The sequence below is a fragment of the Saccostrea cucullata genome, unplaced genomic scaffold, assembly GCF_032062105.1.
Source record: "Saccostrea cucullata isolate Sc308-1 unplaced genomic scaffold, CSIRO_AGI_Scuc_v1 ctg1130, whole genome shotgun sequence".
NCBI classification, from domain to species: Eukaryota; Metazoa; Mollusca; class Bivalvia; order Ostreida; family Ostreidae; genus Saccostrea; species Saccostrea cuccullata.
In genome coordinates this window covers 250,227-275,436 of record NW_026937409.1, presented here as the reverse complement: position 1 = coordinate 275,436, position 25,210 = coordinate 250,227, and the positions used below count along the sequence as shown (strand labels likewise).

Below are 25,210 nucleotides of genomic sequence, written 5' to 3'. Positions count from 1 at the left end.
CATATCCAGAATTCAAGAACAAATTTATCCACCGATATCCAAGAACTTATCCAAATTTGAAATCAAATGAAACAACATTAAATTTTTAAAAATTCTAATTTTTTCTTTTGAAGTAAATTTCTCAGTGACTGTAACAAACGTTTATGTAACTGACCCTGAGGGACAACAGGTAAGAACTATGACAGTCCAGGTGTAGATAGTGACCACAGGTCTGAATGACCACGCCTCCCTCCCAACCAATGTTCACTGACAACTGACACGAACTCTGAAAAACAGAAAACAAATCAATGACAATTATATGTACTCTTCTTAAAACATGATATACTTATAATCAATTGTTTAGAATTACATGTTACAATGTAAAAGTAAGTAAAACTGTATACAGGGTTCTTTTTGTCTTAATTTCACACTTGGAAATGATTACCTCTTCAAAGTGTTCAAACATGGTTTTGAGCTGCTGTTTCTGGACAGAAGAGCAGGAGATGTGCGAGTAGAGTTGTTGTTCCTTCTTTAAGGGTAGACTGATTACATCATTCTCCTGTAGGCGGTGTCCCAACACTGCAATATAACATCAAACATTACATGCTTTCCCCCTGAATATGTTCTGAATCATCACTAATTTTCATGGGGGTTTAAATTCTCATTGATTTCAAGGCTTTGAGAGACCTACTAATTTATGACCACAATAAAATGTAAAATTCCATATGCATTACTTCTAAACATTCTCCAACCACGAAATCAAATCCCAACCAACCAATATTTTTTTCCTCAAATTTGACCCCGGGAAATCTGTCTATATGGGTCAAACACCTACCCAAGATCTAAATATTTATTTAAAAGATGGCATTATCCAGTCTTTCATTTAGAGGTCCTTACCATCATGACATAACCCAATCATTCACCTTGTAATACTTTTCACTTACAACTATTTCCATTGGTTAGTTATAGGATGACATTACCCAATCAAATCTCTTGTAACACTTACCTTTATTTCCATTGGTTAGCTGTAGGACAACATTATCCAATCATTCACCTTGTAACACTTACCACTACTGGGCTGTAGAAGCACCACCAGACCCATGGTCTTCTCAGCGGTGGAGGGTGAGGTGGTACCACAGATGACACAGTCGTACTCCTTGACCTGCTGACTGCTGCTGGTGTCCAGCGGAATCTCCGTGGCGGACGTATCGCTCGTAGCGTCATTCTCATCATCTACAAAAATTTTATGTTTATTTAGCTTTCATTTTTTTTTTCAATTTAAATGTATTTTATTGTAAGAATTTGAAGAAATCATTGATTTTTCTTTCCTTTTTGCAATGGAATTCCAAATATCTGCTTTGAGTGCAATTTTTTTTTGGTCTCCAATTAAACATTTTTTAAAATATTTTTCATATTTGTGTTTATTTACAATTTATAATATTTATATTTCCAATAAATTTCCCCTATGATTCTTTACAAAATAAAATGCAGTTCATTTTCTCATGAACTACATGTACATTACATATGTACCACGAATAAGCATGAATATCTCCATTGTTACGTCATAATACTGCACTTGACGTCAAAAAATATAGTGCACACTGTTTTGCTTTAAAAATGACAGTTGAAAGGCATAAATTTATGGCAAGTCATCAGAAAAATAATGTAAATATAAGAAATGAATTTGATTTTTGAACATTCATGAGGTATATGAACTACAACGCTTCACGCCGGCATATTTGACTTGAAGCGCGCTAGCGTGAAGCGTTGTAGTTCATATACCTCATGAATCTTCAAAAATTAAATTCTTTTCTTAAATATAACATTTTGGAGTTGACCATAACCAAAATATAATATCATGTGAATTTTTTTCTTTTCTTTTTTTTTTGGGGGGGGGGGGGGGGGGGGGGTTGTAAAAACAAATTTATTTCAATTTTCTAAAAAGCATCTGTTTGCATTTCAACTTAAAAGGTACTCAGTTATAGATATGCTGTCAATATATTTATAACAGGTTGAAATAAATCTAAAATTAGAATCGTACGATTCTTTTTCAAACACGTTATTTTATTTTTACCTGAGTGAGTAGGAATACTAGTATGACCGATTAGCTGGTAATGTTAATAAAGGTGTGTTCTTTGTGTTTTGTCATTCGAGCTCAAGACTGCGTGCATTTCAGTCACAATTCGCCCCCTCCCTCCCATAAGCTATTTCTTGTGTTGTTGTAATATTAATGTTTGTGAATGTTATTGAAGCACTTCATTAAATGTTGAGCAATGTCGTCAATTAAATGCGCAGGTCTTGGAGCTGCTACCCATAATACAGGTGTTTTGTTTTGATTTTTAAATGAGGGTATAAATAATTTATGTTCGGCTGAGATTGGTCGAACTAGAAAACTGACCAGTCAGCAAGGGCCCCGTCATGGGGTAGAATTAAAAGGGTGCAGCTTACGGAATGATTAAAAAATGTAGAAGAATAAGCAACAGCAACTGTATTCTTAAAATTTCAAGATAATTCCTGAATATTCAAAAACCTGAAAATAATATCCTTGTATTTACATTACCCAGCAAAGAACAACTTAACATTGAATGTATTAAACAATTATGAAGCTTGTGTTATATAGAATGCCAGCCTTCAATGAATACAAATATCATGAAGGCTTGACCTTCACTTCAATAAACAGCAGTTGCAGACAAAGGTTTTCATTAATCTTAAAGATAAAGAAAAGCCTTCTAAATTTTCTGCAGCAGGCTAGATAATTGATCCCAAAGGATTAATTGTACCTCTCTCATCATTTTCTTCTAAAGTTACAATAAAAACTTTTTCAGTATTAATGATAGAATGGGTTTTTTATAAAAACTACCTTAAAAATTAATTAACGTAAAGTGAAAAAAGTAAATCAAAAAATCTTCTTTAATCTATTTCTTGTTTTTAGAATTCAATGAAATTATAACTATTAAACAAAAATAAATTATAAAAATTTATATCTAAATCCACATTTCACAGTGTTCATAGCATTCCAAATTGACTTAACTTCAAAACAAACTTCATTTGCAGACAGAGGTGGTAATTCATCTCAATGTAACAGATAAAGATAATGCTCTGGATTTTCTTCAGGAGGAAAGCTAATTAATCCCTATGGACTCATAGCCAGCATTCATTTTACAATGGGAACATCTTCAGCAGTTATCTCTCTTTGCCAATGCATTCTAAAGTTAAGGAATCTACCCTACCACCCCAGCTTCAAACCAGGGGACATAGAGAACCAAACTTAGCATCAAAATATGTATTTCTGCCTACTGAACTACCATACCAAATTTGTACTTGATTGGGCAACCATAAAAAAAAATTGCACATTCATTCATATGCATAGTTAAGGAATCTACCCCACCACCCCAGCTCCAAACCAGAAGACATTGAGAACCAAACTTGGCATCAAAATATGTATTTCTGCCTACTGAACTACCATACCAAATTTGAACTGGATTGGGCGACCATAAAAAAAGTTATTAGAAAAAAACAGAAAATTTGTGGACAGAAGAGGGACAGACGGACAGACAGAGTGATTACTATAGGGCACCCGCAAATCCTTGCGGGGCCCTAATTAGAACATAATGCATATTTCAATCCATAAATTCTATTCAAATATTTTTCAAACAATTTATAAACTATTGCATAATCAAAGCTGTTAATGAATGGTGATGTGATCTGTGTGTTTTTTTTAAAGGGGCGGGGGGGGGGGGGGGGGGGGTTAGTGAATGGGATGAGGGTAACAAACCTGATGCAGGCTGAAGATTGTGCTCCATGAAAGCTTTCTGTTTGGAGGCAAATTTATTCATGAGTTTCTGTTGTCTCTCCCTAGCCTTTCTCCTCCTGTAAAAGTCACATAACTTTTATCCACCACTGAGTAAATTTTGATATAAAATACATACAGTAAAACCTTTTCTAACTCCACTATTTAGACGGATATCCCCTAAATTAACTAACATTCATTGCCGTTTGCAATTACAATTCTTAATGAAAATATTTCTGATCTTAAGCAAAAAAAAAACTTTTAAAAACAAATATCTAACCGTTCTTCGTCTTTGGCGGTGTCACGTTTTTTCCCCGCCCCTGATGCCCCCTTGGGCTGTAGAGACCTGTACACCTCCTCAATGGCACGCGCACACTCCGTACTGCTCTGTGACATTTTGTCCAGAAGCTTACACAGAAAAAAAGGTCCATCTCCTATCACAGAATCAGAGAGCTGTCGCTTAGACTGAGACAGCGGGGCGTAGGAACAAGATCGCCCCGTCAGTTTGGCATGGATTTTCATCAGAATGCTTATAATACACTCGTTGATTGGGACACACAGTTTTTGAGCATGCTCAGTGGAGACTCCTCTGTTTTCGTATTTTGGCACAGAATCAGATTTACCGGCGGCCTGATGAGACTTGTGGGTCACCAGGTGGCAGTGTCCAGATACAGGGACGGGAACCAGACTAGTGGGAACTGCTCCAGAATGGGCTGCTGTGATTGGACCAGCTGTGTCTACAGATAAACCAATCATCAATAATTTCATTCAAATTACAGTACTACACACTGCAGTCAAGTATATATCGTTACTTGACTAATTAATACAAATATATGCAGGGTCAGCAAGAAAAAAACATGAATTTCTTATTCTACCAAAAGAAGGCTACAAATTAATTGAGCAATTATTCAGTGTATGAAATTCATTTTATGGCCTTCTCATGAAGCATACAATGTAAGAAATTTGCATGCAGCAGGATTCTCAACACTGTAAACAAGGTTATATTTGCCATGTTATTTTCACCCTTTCACATATGCAAACAATATGGCCCCATTTTCAAAATTCCCCCCGTCACAGTTTTGTTTAAGAAATTATATTGTATTCTTTAAATTCGTTCCATTTAAATTTGCCCACATTTAAGTAGGGCAGAAGGGGCAAAAAACCACCTGTGAAAATTTCCTTATATAAGTACATATTTGTAAATTTCAATCACTAGCTAGTGTTACAGCCCCACACATTCGGTCACTTACTCATCATGGCACTGGGGGCCATCTGGAACATTTCCTCCAGCGTGGAGAGCGAAGACGGCAGGAAGTCCTCCACCAGTACCGGGATCAGGACTTCCTTCACCACCTCACGCACGTTCTGGTGGATACTGGTACCACAGAACCAGTCGTGGTAGTCCACGTCAGTCACGCTACCGCAGAATGACTTGTTAAACTGCGAAAGTAAACAAAGCTAACTTAAGTTACTTTAAAAAGTTCAGAATCCAAAATAATATAATATTCCATAACCAACTTCATTTTCAAAATATTAGAAAACATGTTTTATTTATTCCATTTCCTGTCATATGATCATGTGTGATGATTGACTGAAATTTTTTTCCCATACTTAGGTCATTAGATCGTATCATTCAAATTCAAACACACATACACAGATATACATACATGTATTTTACTTTTGTATAGGATATACATTTTCACCTTTATACATGTTACTGGTATATTGTATGTATATTTTACTTACCTTTCTACAGGTGTCAGGAGAGGGCAAGGTAAAAGCAAGGTCAAGGAGGTGTACAGTGTTGTACAAAATGCTGTCTGGAATGTTGGTTTCCTTCATGAACTGATGATAACAAATAGAAGTCAATTATAAAGACTACATCAAAAATTCAAAATACAGAAAAAAATCCCCTTAGAACAGAATAAGAACAGAAAATCTGACAGAAAATTCAGTTACCGGTATTTTACTCCTTAGATTTTGGACAACTGCTTTTTGACTAACACATATGAACTTTTGACTTACCCTGTATAGAACTGTAAAGAGAAATGCATGCATGGTTCTACAGTGAAGAAGTCTGTACAGATCTTTGTAGGCAGGGGAAATTTTCCCTGGGGGTCTAAACGGGGGCCAAGGAGGGGTCTTAGATTTGTATTTTCCAGACTGTCTAATGCTATAAATAAGAAGAAAGGCTCGATAGAAAAGTAACCTTCATTAAATGAGTCTTCTGATTCGAATGTACAATTACTACTTAAAGATAAGAATATTTCCAGTTAATTATGATGATTTTGTAGTACAACTTACTGCTCAGTGTATCTGTCTAATGCTGTCTGTATGTCTTTCTTGTAAAGAGCTCTGAGGGACACATGAACTGGATCAAATTCCTTTTCCCAAACAAAGCCTGAAATCAACATCATTTTTAGCCATGGTCTTATCTCACTTACTTTAATTCATCCTCAGGTTTTACAGGTTTTATGAAGAACATTGTTTAAGCTTTCCCTAGCATTTTTCACATTAAAGAGTTATCCTATGTGTAAATAAGTGAGATAGTGAAATAAGCAAAATGACTATAAAAGGACAACTAAGACATGTTCGTTTATTCATATGATTGAACTCTGACTTTAAACATGCTGTCTTTTTAATATAATTCATTGTTGAGATTCCTTTGATAACTTCTTATGAAAGGATGTAATTAGGTTTAAATGTCCCAAACAGTGAAGATAAATATTCAACTTAGGTGTGTGCACCCCCTCCCCCTTGGAGTCAGGATGTATAATTATTTACCTTTAGGTGTGTATGTCCCCTGTTGAAGACCTCCACTGGACTCCAAGTTTGGTGCCTTGTAATCTGCTATCTATAATTAGAAAATCAGAAGAATTTGTGTATAATTATAATTATATACATTTGTTTCATTACCCACCCCCCACCCCCCAAAAAACACTCGAGTGCTTTGCAAAAATTATAACACCTCCCCTTCACAAAAAACAAAAATACCCCCCTAAAAGTATGTGATTTCTTGGTACCTCAGCCAGAGTGGGTTCAAACAGTTCCTTCTGTCCTGTGATGCCGGACCTCTCTGGCATGGAGTCCATGATCTGACTGTGAGGCTTGTCTCCAAAACACAGAATAGTAGCCATCTCCAGGTGTGTCAGCTCCTTCTCCGTAATACCTACATGTAAGTATTGAAATACCGGCTAAATATTATACAACACATTTACTTCTGGGGTTGTCAAATTTTAGCAAATTTTGTGGTTTCAATTAGTTAAAATTACAAAGAGGTACTGAATATAGCAGTTGATTATGCAATTTTGTATTTACCCAGACACGACTACACATTAAGAAAGATAACTGTTTCATAAATGAATTTGTCTCACTTTCAATTTGCGACTGGCAAAGAGGGAAAAGAAAAAAAAGAGCACAGGTTTCCTATATAAAGTAGAAATACACATTAGAAACAATATTTTTGTCTTGAAATGCACCACAGATAAATACACAATCATTTCATTACCTAAGTAAGTTCTGACTCCTAACAGTGTTGTGAAGAACTGTAAAATGGCATCAACCATGGCTATCTGTTGTTCAGGCTCTAACTTAAAGCTGGTGTTGATTGGGGTCGAGCCAAAGGTCAACCAGTTCTCAATATGAAATCTGTACCAAGTTAACATTACAATGTTTGAATTTCAACCAGTTCTCAATATGAAATCTGTACAAGTTAACTTTAGAACACTGGAATTTAACCAATTCTCAATCTGAAATCTTCATCAAGTTAACATCTGGATATTTGAATTGAATATTCCAATATCATTGAATAAACATGAATGCTATGCTTTAATGGATACTGCACAGCTCTTCTTTGAGGTAAACATTGTAATGGGCATTTGAATTTAATGGTTTAGATTTAAACTTCTGAGCAGATTTCCCATGGTGCTCTTTACAGTATATACCACTGAAGATATTCACCTTTCCATCACTGTTCTCACAAAGTAGTCAGGATCAAACTTACAGGCACAAAGCTGAAATGACCAAAACCTCAAACTCAATATAAATATTCCTAACGATAAATATAAATAATGTTAAGAATTTTTTTTGCATATGAATTGTACATATGCCATGATGATATGTCAGATTTTACCTGCATTAAATATAGGTCAGCATCTCCCATGGAGTAACAGAAGTGACACTGAATGTAGGTCATGGCTTGACCTTTGATCTGAATTCCATTTCTGACCCACATAGAGCTGTAGATCTCTGCCAGACAGACCTACGGAACAATAAAATTGTTTTCAGCAATTAAAAACACAGGCACACTGTCAAATATATATGATTTGTGGCAGATAGCAATGAGAGTTTCATAAAAAGTTTGTCTCAATGTCTAGTACAGTTTTAAATAATTCTGGAATGGAATGCTGAGTTTTATCTTGCATTATGCATTAAGCATTAGAATTGCCATATCATAAACATGAAAAAGATTTTTTTGTGATCTGTATACTAATTAACTGTATATAGGATAAACATGTACTTGCTTTTTCCTGTCATATACATGTAACACATTAATATCTACAATATTCAATTTTGAAAACGATGCTAACATGTACAGTTGAACTCAGTATCTCTAACACTGATATCTAGAATACCATGGATATGTCAAAAGCTAGTTATAAGTTCCAACCACTTATTCTTTGAGTATTTTACCCTCAATATCTTTTTTTCTGGGTTCCACTGAGTTAAAGATATGGAGGTTTGACTGTATATATATGTACATAACTTTCTTTCTGTAAATTGCATTGCATGTATGACATACATGTACATGTACTTACCTGTATTTGTAAGAGATGAGTGAAGGTCATTTTTAGGACTTTCTCGGTCAGTGGGAGGTCATCAAAGGTCAACTTATGATGAGTAATCGCAGTCTCTATAAACGTTGCTAGGTAACGGTGGAGAGGAAGGTGAAAGGTCAGCTGGTAGGGATTTGGCTGAAAAAGCAAACATGAATCTTCACACATCAAGACAATTTCCAACGTAAGTAAATCCTTTACACACTTTCAAATTGAACTTTATTTTGCAGAATTTTACTTGCAAAACCACAGATTTCTGATTGATACTTTTGAACTTTGTGACCTCTGAATGCTTTGTCACTGACCTTTGTGGACTCTTTACAGTTGATGGCATCAAACCAGTCCTGGAGAGCGTCCACACAGACTTTGATCATGTTCAGGACGTGTTCTTTACTGTCCTACAAACAAATCAGAATTCTATCAAACTATAGACATTATGAAATCCAGTACAAAAAGTATATTATCTTCCATTTCTTCAAATAATTGTTACTGTACATGTAGAGTAAAATATACTTATAACGTAGTGCCTGGGATGGATGATTTTGCTTAATAAACTTATAATTACTTGTAAATATATCCGTGTATAAGCATGTTTTACTGATGTGCCTTATCACCTCAGAGACAATCTTTTTAACCAAACTTAGTACAGCAAAACTTGTTAAGTATGAACATGGATATTGCGAATTTACGGATATAGCGAAATCATCTTGGATCCCCAGCTATATAAATTTAATGAATTTCTTATACCGTTATAACAAATTACGGATATAGCGAAGTATTTCATAGGTCCCTGTGACTTCGTTATAACCAAGTTTTGCTGTAGTAAACTTAGCTCAAATAAATGTTAATGTAGCTGTGTTAAAGGCACATTTTCTTGGATGGATGTAAATTCCTACATTTTTATACAAGATTTATTGATGAAGTGTTAATAATGACTAAAACCTAAGATTCACTTACTGGCGTTTTACAATGAGATATTAAGGACCACATGGGGGCTGAAGCGATCTCGAGTTCCGCTGAAAAAGCAGCATAGTAGGTCTCGGACTCAAACTCCACGTGCTGACTGAGCTCTCGATGGTTGAGATTCATTCCTTGGAAGTAAGACAGGAGGTCCAGCCACATGACCACTAGCTTACTGTCAGAGAGGAACTTGTGGGCCACCTTCTTATGGGCCAGGAGGTTGATGAAATCGCTGACGATGGGCCAGTAGATGTGCTCCTTCATAATCTCATTGGTACAGTCCACCACCATGTGGAAGTTCAGTCGGAAATCTGTCAAAAGATTAAACACCATTTAGAAAATGATTTTTTGGGGAATTTATTTTTAACCGTATTGAATATGCAAACCAGTTGCAGAAGTGTGGAGCTAAGACTCTAAAGTGGAGTCTCAAACAAGCATACTTTATTACTAACCTCTGAGTGAATTCCTTGAGAGTTATTTCTAATGCTATCTTAAACTTTCCAATAGAGATATCTCTATACAAATACATGTACATATATCAATACAAAAAATATAAACTCTTAAGTTATTTCTATACTAATCCTCCAGTGAACTCTCCAATAGAGAATTCTCTACATTAACCCTCTGGTTAACTTTCCAGTAGAGAATTCTGTACACTAACCATCAAGTGAACTTTCCAGTAGAGAATTCTCTACACTAACTCTCTGGTGAACTCTCCAGTAGAGATATCTCTATACTAACCCTCCAGTGAACTCTCCAGTAGAATCTCTATACTAACCCTCTGTTGAACTCTACACTAATCTCTATACTAACCCTCCAGTGAACTCTCCAGTAGAGTATTCTCTATACTAACCCTCCAGTGAACTCTCCACTAATCTCTATACTAACCCTCCAGTGAACTCTCCAGTAGAATCTCTATACTAACCCTCTATTGAACTCTCCACTAATCTCTATACCTACCCTCCAGTGAACTCTCCAGCAGAGTATTCTCTACACTAACCCTCCAGTGAACTCTCCACTAAACTCTATACTAACCCTCCAGTGAACTCTCCAGTAGAGTATTCTCTATCATGTGGGTGAGGCTGATGATGAGTGTGTAGAGTAAGTTATACTCCTGTACCATCTGACAGGCCAATCTCTCGTTACTAAATAACTGGACACTGATGTGGACGACTCGATTCCCGATCTCCGTCCGCTTCAGGCCCTTCACCAGCACCAGGGATATCCTGCTGTAGTGCTTCACAAACGCCTTAGTGAACGCCTCCTGTTAAAAACAGAATCTCAATGATAAATAGTTTTTACTTTAATACTTTTTGGTTTTCAGTTAGTAAAAATGAATACTGTAAAATGAGAATATTTGGCGCACTACTAATTTTAGGGCCTTTAATTGGCGCAAGAGCCCCTGAGCACTAAAATATATTGTGCGCTAAAGGATCTCTAAATATCATTTTTGTGTGTGTTCAAAGCTTTTACGTAAGTACATGTAAACCGGAACGCGCGATTACGTAATGTAAAAGGGTCTTTGGATTTTACATACACACTAGCACTGTACATGTTCGGAAGACAGAAAGTTCTGCCAAATTATAATTTAATTAAACTATTGTTACCCTGGTAGTTGTTTCTCGATTACTATCATTAGCACCTTCAAAGTTTGGCTTCTCGGCATCTCAATCATCTATCGCCTCGAGGTAAACAATGCAATCAAGCATGGTGATTGAGCTTGCAGACAAAACCTGGGGCTCGTAATGTAAAGGCTACTTAAGTCTAAGACTGTGCTTAAGTAGGACTTAAGTACAGTATAAAACTTAAGACCGTAACTAGAAGCGTACTAAGATTTGGCAATCTTAGCAAAACTTAGGCGGCCGGTAGAGGTGACTTAAGTATATCTTAACTTTCTTATACATATGTTTGAAAATTTTAAATGTTGACTTTCGACGTTAAAACATTCTTCTATTCATATTATGCGTTATAGAAAACAATTATTTCTATTTTATACCTATTTAAGAATTTTAGTTTTTCGTCCGGGGGGGGGGGTGTCAGTGGGACCTCGGTTATAGAAAAAAATTGAACACAGTAATAAATCATGGATCATTGTGTTCACTTTGAAAATATGAGATGAAATATTTTTTTAAAAGAGAAAAGAAAGAGGATGATGGCGAAAACAGTAATAAAAAGAATCTGTAAAGTAGAATAACTGTAGAATGCGACAAAAGCGGATTTAGACAGGGCTCACTATAGTCCCAGAGAGAGAGAGAGAGAGAGAGATTTGCTGATAATTGGAGACATACGAAAAATATCCCCTTTTTTGCAGCCTTGATTAAATTGCAAATGGGTATATCAGAATTAACTTACGCAGTCTTTGCTACATACATGCATGGCCTGATACATATAGGGGGATTCAAAACGTTTTGAATTTTACTTTTTAGACTTTCAATTTCAAGTAGAAAGATGGTCGGTTATCTTGTTATGTTTGCGAGAATAACGAAGCAAGTGAACTTTTGTCATTTAACAAAAGAGTGACAAAAAGTTAACTGAAAACATCTCAAGTGATCGATAAAACAATAGTCGTACATTTACGATGAACCACGAATACGGTGTGACCGTGCAGTATATTTGTTTTCGAATATTCCGAATGATTTATAACAGAATCAACATTTTAATACGAAATCAAATCTAACATAACTAAATCCGATAGGTAAAGGCATCAACTTTAATAAACATGTACATTTAATTTAAACCCTAACTGAATCACTTTTAGCAATATATCTATATAAATGAAAAACCATGGGTTGATTCGTATGAAATATTTTTAATATAAGTTTGACTTAGCTAAGACCTAGCTAAGTTCGCTTTATGTTACGGTTTAAGACAAACTTAAGTAGTACTTAGACAGGTCCTAAGATTGTGCCTAAAACGTACTTACGACCTACTTAAGTCAAAAACTTAGCAAGCTTTATGTTTCGATCTCCTGATTAGGATTACCGTTTTATCTAAGTAATTTTCTGTCGATGCATGCATTGTTTTAATGTAAATTCAATGAGTAAATACTCAATTTTTTTAATTGAAAATAGAAATAAATTTTAACATTGTACCACGTCCATGTCATAGCAATACGTACCGCGGTAAAGGTAACAAATGTTTACTGATATACGGGAGTACTGATGTGTCTCCATGCTTGACTAACCAAAAAAGTCAAATACGGGTGTTGATTAAAAAAAACAAAATATCACTTTAATATATTTTACTGACAAGTGCAAGCGCTAAAATTTATTTGCGCCAATGCATTCCCACTAGCTTTTGCGCTAAAATACGTATGTGCCAAATTTTCTCGTTGTACAGTATCATATTCTTGAACACTGGTATGTATGTACGTATGTGAATGCCAGAAAAATAATCAATACAGGGAAATGTAAAATACAAGGCATATAATGATACATTAAAGGGAGTTGACAGCCCCTTCCCAAGAATTTACATCCCCACAAACATTTATTTTGTAAAAGTATTTATTCACTGAATTTATTTTTAATATTATGTCAAGTAACCCATAAAATTATAACCCTACAAACAAGTAAAATTTTACTTGTCCATGAACATTGACCCCCCCCCCCCCCCCAACAAATTACATAATTCCCCAGTATCTAATTTTACAATTTTACAACTACACTCTCTACAGAGTGTCTATAAAGAAAACCATCTGTTAGATAAAATATTGTTAGTCTGTCTTAGTAATTCCTGTTATGTACTTATACATTCCTTTTATGTACTTATACATATAATCCTGTACATACAAAATTCTAAAGTAGGGCGACCAACATGTTACTGTAAACTTTTATTCGCTAGTGACAGATATTCGCGAGTTTCACGGCCTACTTTAAGTCATGAATTTTAATCGCCGAAAATCATTTATTTTGCTATGTTTCGTAGAAAATGTTTCCTTATTCAAGAAAATTGATTGCAGTGGAATGATTTCATACTGACGAATCGCGAATAAAAGATGACACTAATAATAGTTGTTTACAGTATTTTATCCTAGATCTCCTACCTTATAGTGGTCATCTGGCAGAAGACTTAACAGTAGCGTGACCAGTTTCTCGGGAAACTCATACTTGACCATCCAGAAGACCAGCTCATCCAGTAAACAGTTGTGATGTAGCTCCTGGGACAGGCCAGGTAAACCTGTAATCAACAGTAAACCACTGTACATATAAAGTAAAGTGTAGTACAATATGTGTATGACAGGCTGATAAACCATTGTACATGTGATGAAAAGTGTAGTACTACATGTGTATCTAAATACAATTGTATAAGGCATAAATAATAATGTGTACTCTGTCTTTTATATTCATATTAAACTACTTTTGTTAATATAAATTTTTAGGAAACAATTCTGAAATAACAACTTTGCTGAGATACTGAAAACCAACTTTTATTCGTGTGCCAGAAGTATTCGCGAGTTTCATGACCTACTTTAATTGGCCAATATTAATTGCTGCAAACCATTTATTTTGCTTTGTTTTTGTAGAAAATGTTTCCTTATTCATGAAAATAAATCGTCACAGATTGATTTACAGTATCTACTTTAAAATAGAATAAAATATGAAATTAATTTGATTGACTTTAAACACTTGACAATAAAATATCATATTTAATTGCAGAATTGAAAAATTCTGCTAAAATTTCCATAAGAAACTGATTCTTTCCCTACTCCACTTTGTTTTTAGTTTACGTACGATCAAAGTCCTCGAATCCCTTAGGAACACTGAGACTATTCAGCTCCATCTTATAGTTCTTTTGGCTGTCTACAAAGTAACTGTTGGAGTAATCAGGCAGCTCCTCAACTGTGACAATATAACAATATCACTTATTTTAAATTTCAAGCACCTGATAATAGTCTGTAAAAAAACTTCTCAATACTTTTTAATACAGATAGAAAAACTAATTAACTGAACACATATCTGAAGCACAGGTCAAATTTACCTATGCACTTAAGTGCACTTGCTTAAAGCATTAATCAGTTTTAACAGGAAAAGATTACACTATCATAATGTAAAATAGGCTACATATTTGATCAATCTGCATGAGAAATGCTAGAGTGATCATTTACAGTTTGCATTTAAGATTTCTATTCTTCTAATATAATTGGTACGCTTTAGGGCTGTCACGGGTACCCGAAATGACCCGGAACCGCGGAACAATTAATTCGGGTCGGGTACGGTTCCGTTTTTCCGGAATTCAGTTCGGTTCCGATTTGTATCATAGAGTAGATTTTGCTATAAAAATGGCGTCAAAAACGAGAGATTGGTTAGTACATTGTCATTATAAGGTGATTTAAATAATTTGGTACAATTGTTGTCTAGTCAGGAGGTTACTTTAAACTGGTTATAATGTTGCAATTTCTAAGATTAAATGAAAATATTCTTTTTATTGTTTAAAATAATACAAATCATGAGCTTTTCTTCCATTACCTACCCGACCCGAGAAACCCGAAACCGAACCTAAAAAAATCAGAACCGACCCGAAAAATTTTGGAACCGTGACAGCCCTAGTACGCTTTGCAGATTTTGTCTATTCTGACAAATTTATTTTAAGGAGGGGCAATTATGATCAGATACATGTATATTATAATACAGTCAAACTTTGTTATCTCGAACCTGAAGGGACTGAGAAAAAACTTAGAGATATCTGAGGATTCGAGATATCGAGGGTTAAATACTTAAAGAATATGTGGTTGGGACTTCCAAGTAACTTCAACATATCCATGGTATTCGAAATATCGGAGTTCGAGATAACAAAGTTCAACTGTATTTCCAAAATCTTGGCATTAAATTTACCTTCTGTTAAATATTTATACATAGTAGTGTTTGTCAAAGCTAGTCCCATTACTTTGCGCATGGCTGCACCCATATCACTTAAACTATGTAGGAAAGACAGGAAGTGCTCTGCGTCATTCATTGCCAGACTGAATGTATCCCGGTATGCTGTTAAAGATAAAACAATCTGTACATTATGTAATTACATTATCTATTATCTTCTTGTGTTAATTTTGTTTATCTTTTTCACATATGTTAAGCATAGTTTTATTTGTGTTCTACAGTCTTGGGAGAAGGGAATGTTAAAAATAATTCAATCATCATTACTTTATTTAAGGAATAACTCTAATTCTTGGCCATATTATCGAGTATAATCTGATATTAACACATAATCCGCGAAGCGGATTATAAAAAAGCGTAAAAAAACAAGATTATACTCGATAATATGGCCAACAATTTACATTCCTTATAATTTAATTTTGAAATAATTAAACAACTTTTGATGTAAAATTATGTTGCTTTTTATAAGTTCAAATTTACCGAGCAATAATACAACCGTAGTAACGGAAGTGATTTGAAGAGAGGGGAGGTAATAACTGATCTAGATCTAGCAGCCATGATGTTTGTTTACATGAGGTATGAACGAGTAATTGTTTAAAGTTGAAGGTACATTTATTAAATCTGGAATTTTCCATGGATTCCGAGGACTGGAAATGACGGGATTGCATGGATATGATTAAGCTGGTCGTCAAGGGGGTGTGTCCCCATACCAAACCAGATTATACAAAATGTTATGCGTTCCTTTTTGGAAATCAACCAATGAGAGGCGAGAATACAAATAAAATTAAATTATATACATACAAAATGAAAATATATGTTTTAATGTACAAGTATGTTTTTAATCCTTTTAAATGCAAAGATTCAAAAAACTTTTTTGTTACCAATGGGTTTGCAATTGTCCCGGAAATGATGAATAAGTCTTAGAATGATCCTGGGCATCAGAGCTTCGGCAATGGCGAGCAGGTCAGGGGGCGGGGTCACATTCAGGTTCTTCCTGTCTGGACCATGACGAGAACAGAACCTGAACAACACAATCGACCAATAGAATGAATAGACTGTTATAGATATAAACAGTCAGGCATGTCAGGCAATGAAATCCATTAGTGGACAATTGTCATGTTTGCTAACTAGTGTAGAAGCTTAACAAAAGAGCTATAAATTTCAACAAACATAACTTCAACAGCAAACAAAGTTATCAACCAATCACATTACTGGAATTTTTAAGTCAAAATAACAGGGGTTTTTTTTTGGTAACATTTATTTACATGTATATTGTAAGTTTGGGTGGATCAATTTATATTTTCAAACAAAGTCTCAGCATTACTTACCCTGATTTATTGAGGACGCTGACATCCCCACAGTCACAGGCCCCACCGGCCTGACTCCGGAACATATTAAAATCATGTCCCTCATGGTTTCCGGAATGAAAACATTCATAACACAGGGACATACAAGGCGATATTCCACATGTTCTGCAGCGATAGGCTACAAAATTCTTAGTCCATACCAGGCCACACGTCACAGCATTATCATACTGTTTCACTGCAAAATAGAAAATAGGATTTACTAATCTTATAATCCACTGACAGAATCAAAATAACATTACATAACATTTTATGTTGGAACATACTAAAGACCTGATATACTAAAGACCTGATAATTGACCTGATGAAAAAAATATTTCATATAAATTATCAATTTCAACATTATATTTCATATTTCTGGGGCAAAAATATTAATGATTGTAGCTAATACTATACAAAAATACACTTTTAGTGGATATAAAGTAGATTTTTTGGCTATGTATTAAGGTATATTCACAAATCTCGATGACCTGATATTTTGAATGACCTGATAATTTTACTTTACAGACCTGATATTTTTAAACGAAATGGAGTAGCTACAAATATTCAAATTTTATCAAGTTTAACATTGAAATCTGCTTTATTTTGCTAAAAATATACTATAAGAATATAAATCAGGTCATTTGAACCCACCACATCATTTAAAAATATCAGGTCATTAAAAAATATCAGGTCTTTAGTGGAAAATCATCAGGTCATTTCAAATCATCAGGTCAATTCTTTTCCTTAGTTCTGGCAAAAAAGATTTGTTTGAAAACCATTTAAAGTGTTTAATTTTTCTAAAAGAATTATAAATAAATATCAAGTCATTCAAATCCTTCCATTGAGAGTCATTTATAAAAATATCAGGTCTTCACTAGAAATATCAGGTCATTCAAAATATCAGGTCAACAAGTTTTTGTAAGAACACTTTGATACAAAGAAAAAAGTCTCAGAGTTATCTACTTAAAGTGTATTTAAGTATAGCATTTAATAATTTTCTAAAAAATTGAAACAGAATGTTTAAATAGATAATTTTATGTGATTTTTTTTTTCATCAGGTCAAAATATCAGGTCTTTAGTATATCAGGTCTTTAGTATGTTCCTTTTATGTTTACATTCTTTGTTGGTAATTAAAAAATGGAAGTGAACCCAATGTGGAATTAATTTTAATCGCAATTTTTGTTGTTGTTGTAATTATTATGATTGCCTCGAATAATCTTATCAGTTTGGTCTTTTGGTACATATGAACTCATTTTTCTTGCGCACCTGCAGCAGAAAATTCATCAAATGTTGCTCCTCCTGCAATAATCCATCGACACCAGTCTATCGTGTCCACGTCTTCGATTGACTTCCGCCTGGGATCGAATAAATAGTCAAGAAATTCTTTGAAAGCTTTCGGGGAACCATTCCGTCGAGACCACTCTCCTTTAAAGAGACTGGCAACGCTACGTTTCCCTCGTTTTAGTAGAGCTGTCACTTCGCTCGGTGCAGCCATGTTGATGTTTCCATGGTAGAATTATGGGATATGCTTACTTCCGCTGACTGGCGGTGTTAATCAAATTTGAAGCCGAAACAATTAAGCCCATTCATTATTTTGTCACCAAAAGAAGTATTTAGTTCCTCTCCAGCTGTCCGAGTGTATTCAAGAAGTATTACAGAATACAGAAGAGGACAAGTATGGATTCTTCCCCCCCCCCCCCCAAAAAAATCTTAAAAAAAAAAAAATAAAAATAACGAACTCACTTATAATAGGCCTATATATTTTATAAGTCAAGAAAATTAAAACTGACGACTTTTTCTACATTTTATAAACCATTACTCCACATGAATTTAAAACTATATAGGTATCTGCCTCTTCAATTATAAAAACGAAACTCATATCTTTTGATTGGACTTAAATTTTTTAGAAATCATTCCAAATATACAAAAATGTACTCTGAAGTTTTAAATATCAAAATGATGATGGACATTCTCATTGACAAGATATATGTAGTTTGCAAAAAACAGGTCTTCCAACACATGCAAAATACTTTTTAACATTTCAATGGGTACCAATTTTGCTCCTTCATTAGCCAACCTGCTTTTACAAAGCCCCACTTAAGACATGCAGGTGATACTTTACAAATATTTTATGCATAATATTCAGTAAATTTGGTGATAAATAAATTCTTTAGACTCAGGAACTCTTTCACACAAAAAACCAGTAGGTTTGCCAGGTAGAATTGTCTTTTAAAATATTTTTGGGGGATCTCGTGTCCACCAGATATACAATAGTAATACCTTCAAAAGATATATGATAAAAAAGGTACATTTATAGCCAACACAGCCACAGCTCGTGGGAATCTAATATCAAATGAAATTTAACCTTACATGTTACATATCATTATAAGATATATATAAAAATAAGTGGTTTTCTGCCAATTAAAAAAGTAATAGTGAAGTGAAAAATTATGTTGGCGGTTTCCATAATATATATTTACAAAAACGTTTTATTTTCTCTCTCTTTCTCTCTCTCCACTTGATAAATGTTTCTATAGTAACCGCCACATATACAAATATTTTATGCAAAATATTCAGTAAATTTGGTGATAAATAAATTCTTTAGACTCAGGAACTATTTTACAAAAGCCAGTAGGTGCCAGGTAGAAGAAATATTTTATCTCGTGTCCACCAGATACATTGGTGTTTCCGATTGCTATAAAAATTATCTGGCGATTGCACGGCATATAATGAACACCTGGTGACAAAATTAAAAGGGAAAATTTTTTTTCCAAATAAATATTACAGACCTGGCGGCTGCCAGATAAATGTTTCTATAGTAACCGCCACATATAAATACCTGCATTTTGGTGTGCATGACGGTCGACAGATACTTGGTATCAATAGGTAAAGGGGTATAAAAAAAGAATTTCACGATCCCTGCCTCCCTCCCCCAATGGGACCTGAGGTGTGGGACTAAACCAATCAAAATAAGTGCATGGTATCTTTAATATAAAAATCGTCTTCTTTACTCCTGGACATCAATCAAACAATCAAACTGTTGGCACATAGGCGTCGGAACCGTGAGGGGGAGAGCTAGGGGAGGGGCTCCCCCCCCCTACTTTTTTGGCAAAGATATAGACATTTTCTATGTATTGAAAATTGGGGTTTACCTTTTTTGTTGGTTTAGCCCCCCCCCCCCCACTTTCAATTAGCCTCCCCCCCCCACTTTCAATTTGCTTCCGACGCCTATAATATTTGGTATGTTGTAATAACATTGAGCCCTGCATGTACCAAAATTGTGAAATTCATGGGCCCATGGAGGGTCAGGGATTCTGATGATAGGGCTGGACTCTTTTGAATATAAAGAAAATAATTAATTCTTTAAACATCTTCTTTTCAGCTCCTGGATATTAAACAAAAAAAATTAAGCAAACAGTTATGAGGAGGAGGGGGTCTTCCAAAGTTGTCAAGTGTGCGTCTCGTTCCAGAATTCTGAATTTTATGTTGATTCTCTGTACAGGGGTTCAGGTGTTTAGTTAAAAAGCATTAAATTCTTTAAAATTAAAACTCTTCTGTTCTGCTCCCGGGAATGAAGCAAATGAATTAAACACAAAAATGTTAAATGAATGATAAATAGGATCAAGGGTGTCTCTTGTGAAAGATTTAACCCCAGGGCCAGGGGTGTAATTTATTATATAGTGACAATGCATTTTGTCTGAAAAAAAAACTGCTCCTCTGCCCCTTGCTATTAATCTAACAATAAAATAAATTATGACAAGCAAGAGTGACTCTTCCAAAATTGAGAATTTAATGATCCCTGGTTCAGTGGTTCTGATATTTATAGGGTAGGGCTCGAATAGTAGCATAATTATAGTGAAAATGCATAAATTCTATGAAAATCTTAATTCTTTTCTGGTCCTGTGTATTACCGATACATGTATTAAGTCGATGAGCTTAGTGCATGGTTAGGATGAGCAAGAGTGCCTTTTCCAAAATTGTGAAAGATGTGGTCCCAGGGTCAGGTGTTTCATGGGGGCTAATTCATTTTATTAAGAGCCCTACGGGTACGTCTTATAGATCACCTGAGTATCATGTAACAACTTTCCAACAATTGAATTAATTTTGGTGTTTTAAACCAGAGGCCATGGAATTTATAATTTGAAAGACGCGCCATTGCTTACCATAACTAAACACTTTGCATGTTTACTTTGATTACTTAAAAACCCAAAGGTAGATCAGCGTAACAAAGAAAAAATCATTTCTAGTTTATAACCAAATGTGCACCCTCCCCACAGGAACCAGTGGGGGCCACATATTTCAAAATTTTGGCAATTTTATCATAAATTCTATTTCATCAGAAATGGTTAATTATATAAAACAATTTAAAGAACAGATTTTAAAGCATTAATTTATTCCACCTCAGAAACCCTCCCCCCAATTAGGAAGATGCACCTTTTTTTTCATCATAAATATGTACTTAGATCATTGGCATTATACTGAAGGAGCATAGGAAAAAAAATCAAAGAACTCATGCTTTTCACTATACAATCATTAGAGCCCCACCCTAACACTAGAACCCCCCCCCCCGACCCAGGGGCCCTGAAATTCACAAATTTTGTTTCCCTTCACCCATATATGCTTTATGCAAAATTGCATGGTTGAAATTGGTTGAATGGTTGCAGAGAAGAAGCTGAAAATGTTCAAATGTTAACATACGGCGAACAACACACAACAACGGACGAAAACAGATACATGTAGCAATGTCATTTACTCAGGTGACCTAATAAAGTGAAAATACATAAATGCTTTACAATTCTTTTCCTCTGCTCCTTGATATTGTTTGAGAATTGTCCTATGATAAGCAAGGGTTCTTCTTAAAATTCCAGATTGTGAATTTCAAGGCCCCGTGGTCAGTGGTTCTGGTGTTTGGATGGGGCTCTTTTGAATATACAATGTATACCAAAAGTGCATCAATTATTTGAAAATCTTCTCCTCTGCCTCAGAGTATTAAACAAACTAAATGCAGTAATATATAAAAGCCCACTTTAGCCTTTGATTGACTCAGATGAGCTTTTTTCCATGGAATGATTTTTTATGTGACGTACTCATGATCTTCTATGTCATCAATACATGTACTCTATACAGGGAAATTTCCCACTGTTTTATTTAAAATGAGGCAAATTCAAAACAGAACTGTGTCTGTGCAAATTCCATATGGGGCAAAATTATTTGCAGGTGTAAAAGGGCAAAAATAACTTTGTATATAGTAATTACTTTTTTCTCATCTACACATGATATTTCAATGAGGACCTTCCTCAGTTTAATAATGTGAGGTCAGGAAATTTATTCTGGTAATTTACTTCCAGGTATCTCATTTAAGCTTAAACAATGTACATATTCAAGACAATAACAATAATCTTAATGTGTCATCAACATTTTATTATATTTTGTATACAATAATCTCAAAGTCAAATGCCCTTCTTCAATTGGAAATATTTTTAGTATGTTCTTTTTCACCTCTGCTCTTGGAACAATATACATTACTGTATGCAGGGAAATTTTCGCCCACGTTTTAATTTCGTCCCTTTCACCTTACCCACAGGTGGGTGGAATTAAAAATACACAGCAGGACTTCTTAAACATAATTGTAGCTGGGCAAATATAAAACAGGGCAAAATTGTTTCCAAGTGTGAAAGGGCGAAAACCACCCTGTATACAGTACTTTGAATACTGCAAGTTCATTCACATATAATTGCAGCTAAATGAAACAGTTGAAGGTGCAGTGATTGTTATGTACATGTAGGCCCTGAGCAAAAGGCAATTTATGTTTAAGCCTTATTCAACCTTTCAAGAAAAAAAAAATTCTGAATATCTCTGCATTATGTATTTTAAAAAATATGCTAGGGTAAAACTGGTTTCTCTGAATGTGGTGACAAATTTTTAACAAAATTAATCTGGCGCATAAATATGATTTACACATGCATATGATTGTTACACGAATGTATTCAATGTGAAGTTTCAATTTGAGGTTGGTACAATATGTTTTGTTGTTGTTTTTTTTTTTGGTCCCAATTTTCATGTTTGGTTAATATCTTTCTCACTTCCTTCAAGTTTTTCAATTTTTCCTGCTAATCCATCAAGTACTACCTCATCACCTGCAATTGAATTTCAAAGAGAACATTATCTCTGTATAATTTAGATTCCTGTAATATGTATGTTTATTTCACAAAATATCCTGATAATTTGCATTTGCTTGTTCAATTCATTCTAGTTTCAGAAATATAACTAGAAAATTCTACATATCCAATGAGGACTGAAAAATGTTCAACTGTTTTTCCTTGTTCAATTCATATTCAACAGTAAAACACAGTGATTTGATTGTAGATTCAGCACATACCTGACTTTAACAATTGAGTGGCATTGGGTACGTTGACCACACAAGGTAACTGGAATTCCCTGGCCACGACAGCACCATGTGACACCAGACCCCCCATCTCAGTCACCAGACCCCCCAACAGAGGAAAATAAGGGGTCCACCCCACATCAGTATAGGAGACTATCAGAATGTCATCCTTCTGTTAAAAATATTAAAGTAAACAATTTCTAATGAACCACTTCACAATCATGGTAAATTAATTTTTTACAAAGAAATATGAGGGAAAGGGCCTTTAATTGAAACATGTTCCTTTCAGTTAAAAATCATAAACCTCTGATATTCATGAAGTTACCATTCATATAATGAGTCCAAAAGGAACACTGTTTTTGATTTGCATTATGTAAAGAAAGGCCAAGAGAGGAGGACAAATGAAAAGTTTTAGAAATTTTTCAACTTTAATAAGAAAATTTGTGATCTTACTACATTTTTTTGCAGTACTTATTTTGATTCTAGATAAACACTGGTATATTAGAATAGAAATTTCTTTCAGAGACATTCAAATCTTGCGTTAATTATTGATTGCTAAACTTAATATCAGACAGAAACACAACTTATAATTGGATTTTAGTCATTTCATGTACCGGGGTATCTTCTCAAATAAATTTTAAAAAAATTGTAAAATAATCTTAATTGTGGCTTCTAGCTATGCTTACCTGTATACTGTTAGCTTCTGCAAGTGTTTTGACCACTCTTGCTGTGCCACTTACTCTACCCTTGCAGATCGGCATTCCTTTATAAAATCAAACAAATACATCATCATCATCATCATCACAGTCATTTTTAAATTATCCCTCTCATGTGGGACTTATCATTGCATTAATTTTTAGAGCAGATACTGTAAACATATTATATTTAGCTGTGTATTTTTTTTTCGGCTTTCGAAGGAAGTAACTTCTACTAATTCAAGTACAATGCTAAATGTCTTGCAAGTGTAGACATAAATGAAAACATATTTGTATAGGAAATGCGCTAAATCAGATCTTTGCTAACTTGCTAAAAAAATAAATTTCTGCTAAATATCGTACATGCTCTATATAATACATTTACAGTATGTTCAGAAATTTTAAGATTTTTATCAATCTACAGAAAATGTCCTTTTTTTAATGACACAAAGGTATTTATATATGACGCCACTATACCGTGTTGAACCCACATTTTACCTGATAAGACAAAGTGGGGTTTTCGTTGCTCTTCAAAATTTTCCTGCTCTTGCTGCAAAAACAAGAGAAAAAATAAATCACTAAAAAGATTATATTAATATATTAACCTTGGCAGTCTCCAATCAACTGGATCAAATTCACTCATTATTATTTAATGGATATAAAAAACTACAAGAGGCCCATGGGCCTTATAGGTCACCTGAGCATTATGCAACAACTTTCCAGTGATTAAATTTAATTCATCATAACAATACACTTAGCAGTTGCTTAGTTTGTTTACTTAATACCCATACACAAGGTAGGGGAACAAAAAATGCATTTCAACTAATCAGTTATATTCAGCAATAATCAGTAGTGCCCCTACCACACATGAACCCCTGACCCTTAGGCCTTGATATTTGATTAATACCAAGGAGCAGATTTCAAACCATTCATTCATTTTCAGTATATAAGTACACCCCCATATTACCCCTGACCCTGGGGCCTTGAAATTCACAATTCTGGAAGATTAGGGTCCTTGTAGATAATAACTATATAGGTAGTTCATCTGCTTAATACCTTAGAGCAGAGAAGAAAATTTTTAAAGATTTAATGAATTTTCACTATATAATCTATAGAGCCCCACCCTAACACCAAAACCCCTGACCCTGGGGCCATAAAATTCACAATTTTGGTAGAGGCACTCTTGCTCACCATAACTAGGCACTTAGTTAGTTTATTTAATACCCAGGAGCAGAGAAGAAGATTTTCAAAGAATTCATGTATTTTCACTATATAATCAATAGAGCCCCACCCTAACACCAGAACCCCTGACCCTGGGGCCATAAAATTCACAATTTTGGTTGAGGCACT

At 34.6% G+C, this 25,210-nt stretch overlaps 2 protein-coding genes across 2 annotated transcripts in view; both read right to left on the bottom strand.

The window, feature by feature from the left end:
* LOC134248153 (E3 ubiquitin-protein ligase ubr3-like) overlaps positions 1 to 18,307 on the bottom strand; it is a 32,581-nt gene extending 14,274 nt beyond the window's left edge. The window contains exons 1-24 of the mRNA XM_062730564.1: positions 18,047 to 18,307; positions 16,763 to 16,976; positions 16,316 to 16,455; positions 15,396 to 15,542; positions 14,295 to 14,402; positions 13,607 to 13,740; positions 10,600 to 10,828; positions 9,562 to 9,875; positions 8,910 to 9,002; positions 8,587 to 8,742; positions 7,902 to 8,030; positions 7,730 to 7,782; positions 7,278 to 7,417; positions 6,793 to 6,938; positions 6,554 to 6,623; positions 6,074 to 6,170; positions 5,795 to 5,942; positions 5,516 to 5,614; positions 5,020 to 5,209; positions 4,050 to 4,506; positions 3,755 to 3,849; positions 1,048 to 1,212; positions 425 to 558; positions 155 to 265 (exon numbers count right to left, since the gene is read on the bottom strand). Coding sequence (XP_062586548.1) covers positions 155 to 265; positions 425 to 558; positions 1,048 to 1,212; positions 3,755 to 3,849; positions 4,050 to 4,506; positions 5,020 to 5,209; positions 5,516 to 5,614; positions 5,795 to 5,942; positions 6,074 to 6,170; positions 6,554 to 6,623; positions 6,793 to 6,938; positions 7,278 to 7,417; positions 7,730 to 7,782; positions 7,902 to 8,030; positions 8,587 to 8,742; positions 8,910 to 9,002; positions 9,562 to 9,875; positions 10,600 to 10,828; positions 13,607 to 13,740; positions 14,295 to 14,402; positions 15,396 to 15,542; positions 16,316 to 16,455; positions 16,763 to 16,976; positions 18,047 to 18,275 — 3,798 coding nt within the window. The 5' untranslated portion in view covers positions 18,276 to 18,307. The remainder of the gene's footprint in view (positions 1 to 154; positions 266 to 424; positions 559 to 1,047; positions 1,213 to 3,754; positions 3,850 to 4,049; positions 4,507 to 5,019; positions 5,210 to 5,515; positions 5,615 to 5,794; positions 5,943 to 6,073; positions 6,171 to 6,553; positions 6,624 to 6,792; positions 6,939 to 7,277; positions 7,418 to 7,729; positions 7,783 to 7,901; positions 8,031 to 8,586; positions 8,743 to 8,909; positions 9,003 to 9,561; positions 9,876 to 10,599; positions 10,829 to 13,606; positions 13,741 to 14,294; positions 14,403 to 15,395; positions 15,543 to 16,315; positions 16,456 to 16,762; positions 16,977 to 18,046) is intronic.
* A 3,873-nt stretch (positions 18,308 to 22,180) lies between these two features.
* Positions 22,181 to 25,210, bottom strand: part of LOC134248150 (uncharacterized) — a 30,317-nt gene continuing 27,287 nt past the window's right edge. Inside the window, exons 34-37 of the mRNA XM_062730560.1 lie at positions 24,359 to 24,410; positions 23,852 to 23,928; positions 23,160 to 23,337; positions 22,181 to 22,917 (exon numbers count right to left, since the gene is read on the bottom strand). Of these exons, the coding sequence (XP_062586544.1) occupies positions 22,838 to 22,917; positions 23,160 to 23,337; positions 23,852 to 23,928; positions 24,359 to 24,410 (387 nt within the window). The 3' untranslated portion in view covers positions 22,181 to 22,837. The remainder of the gene's footprint in view (positions 22,918 to 23,159; positions 23,338 to 23,851; positions 23,929 to 24,358; positions 24,411 to 25,210) is intronic.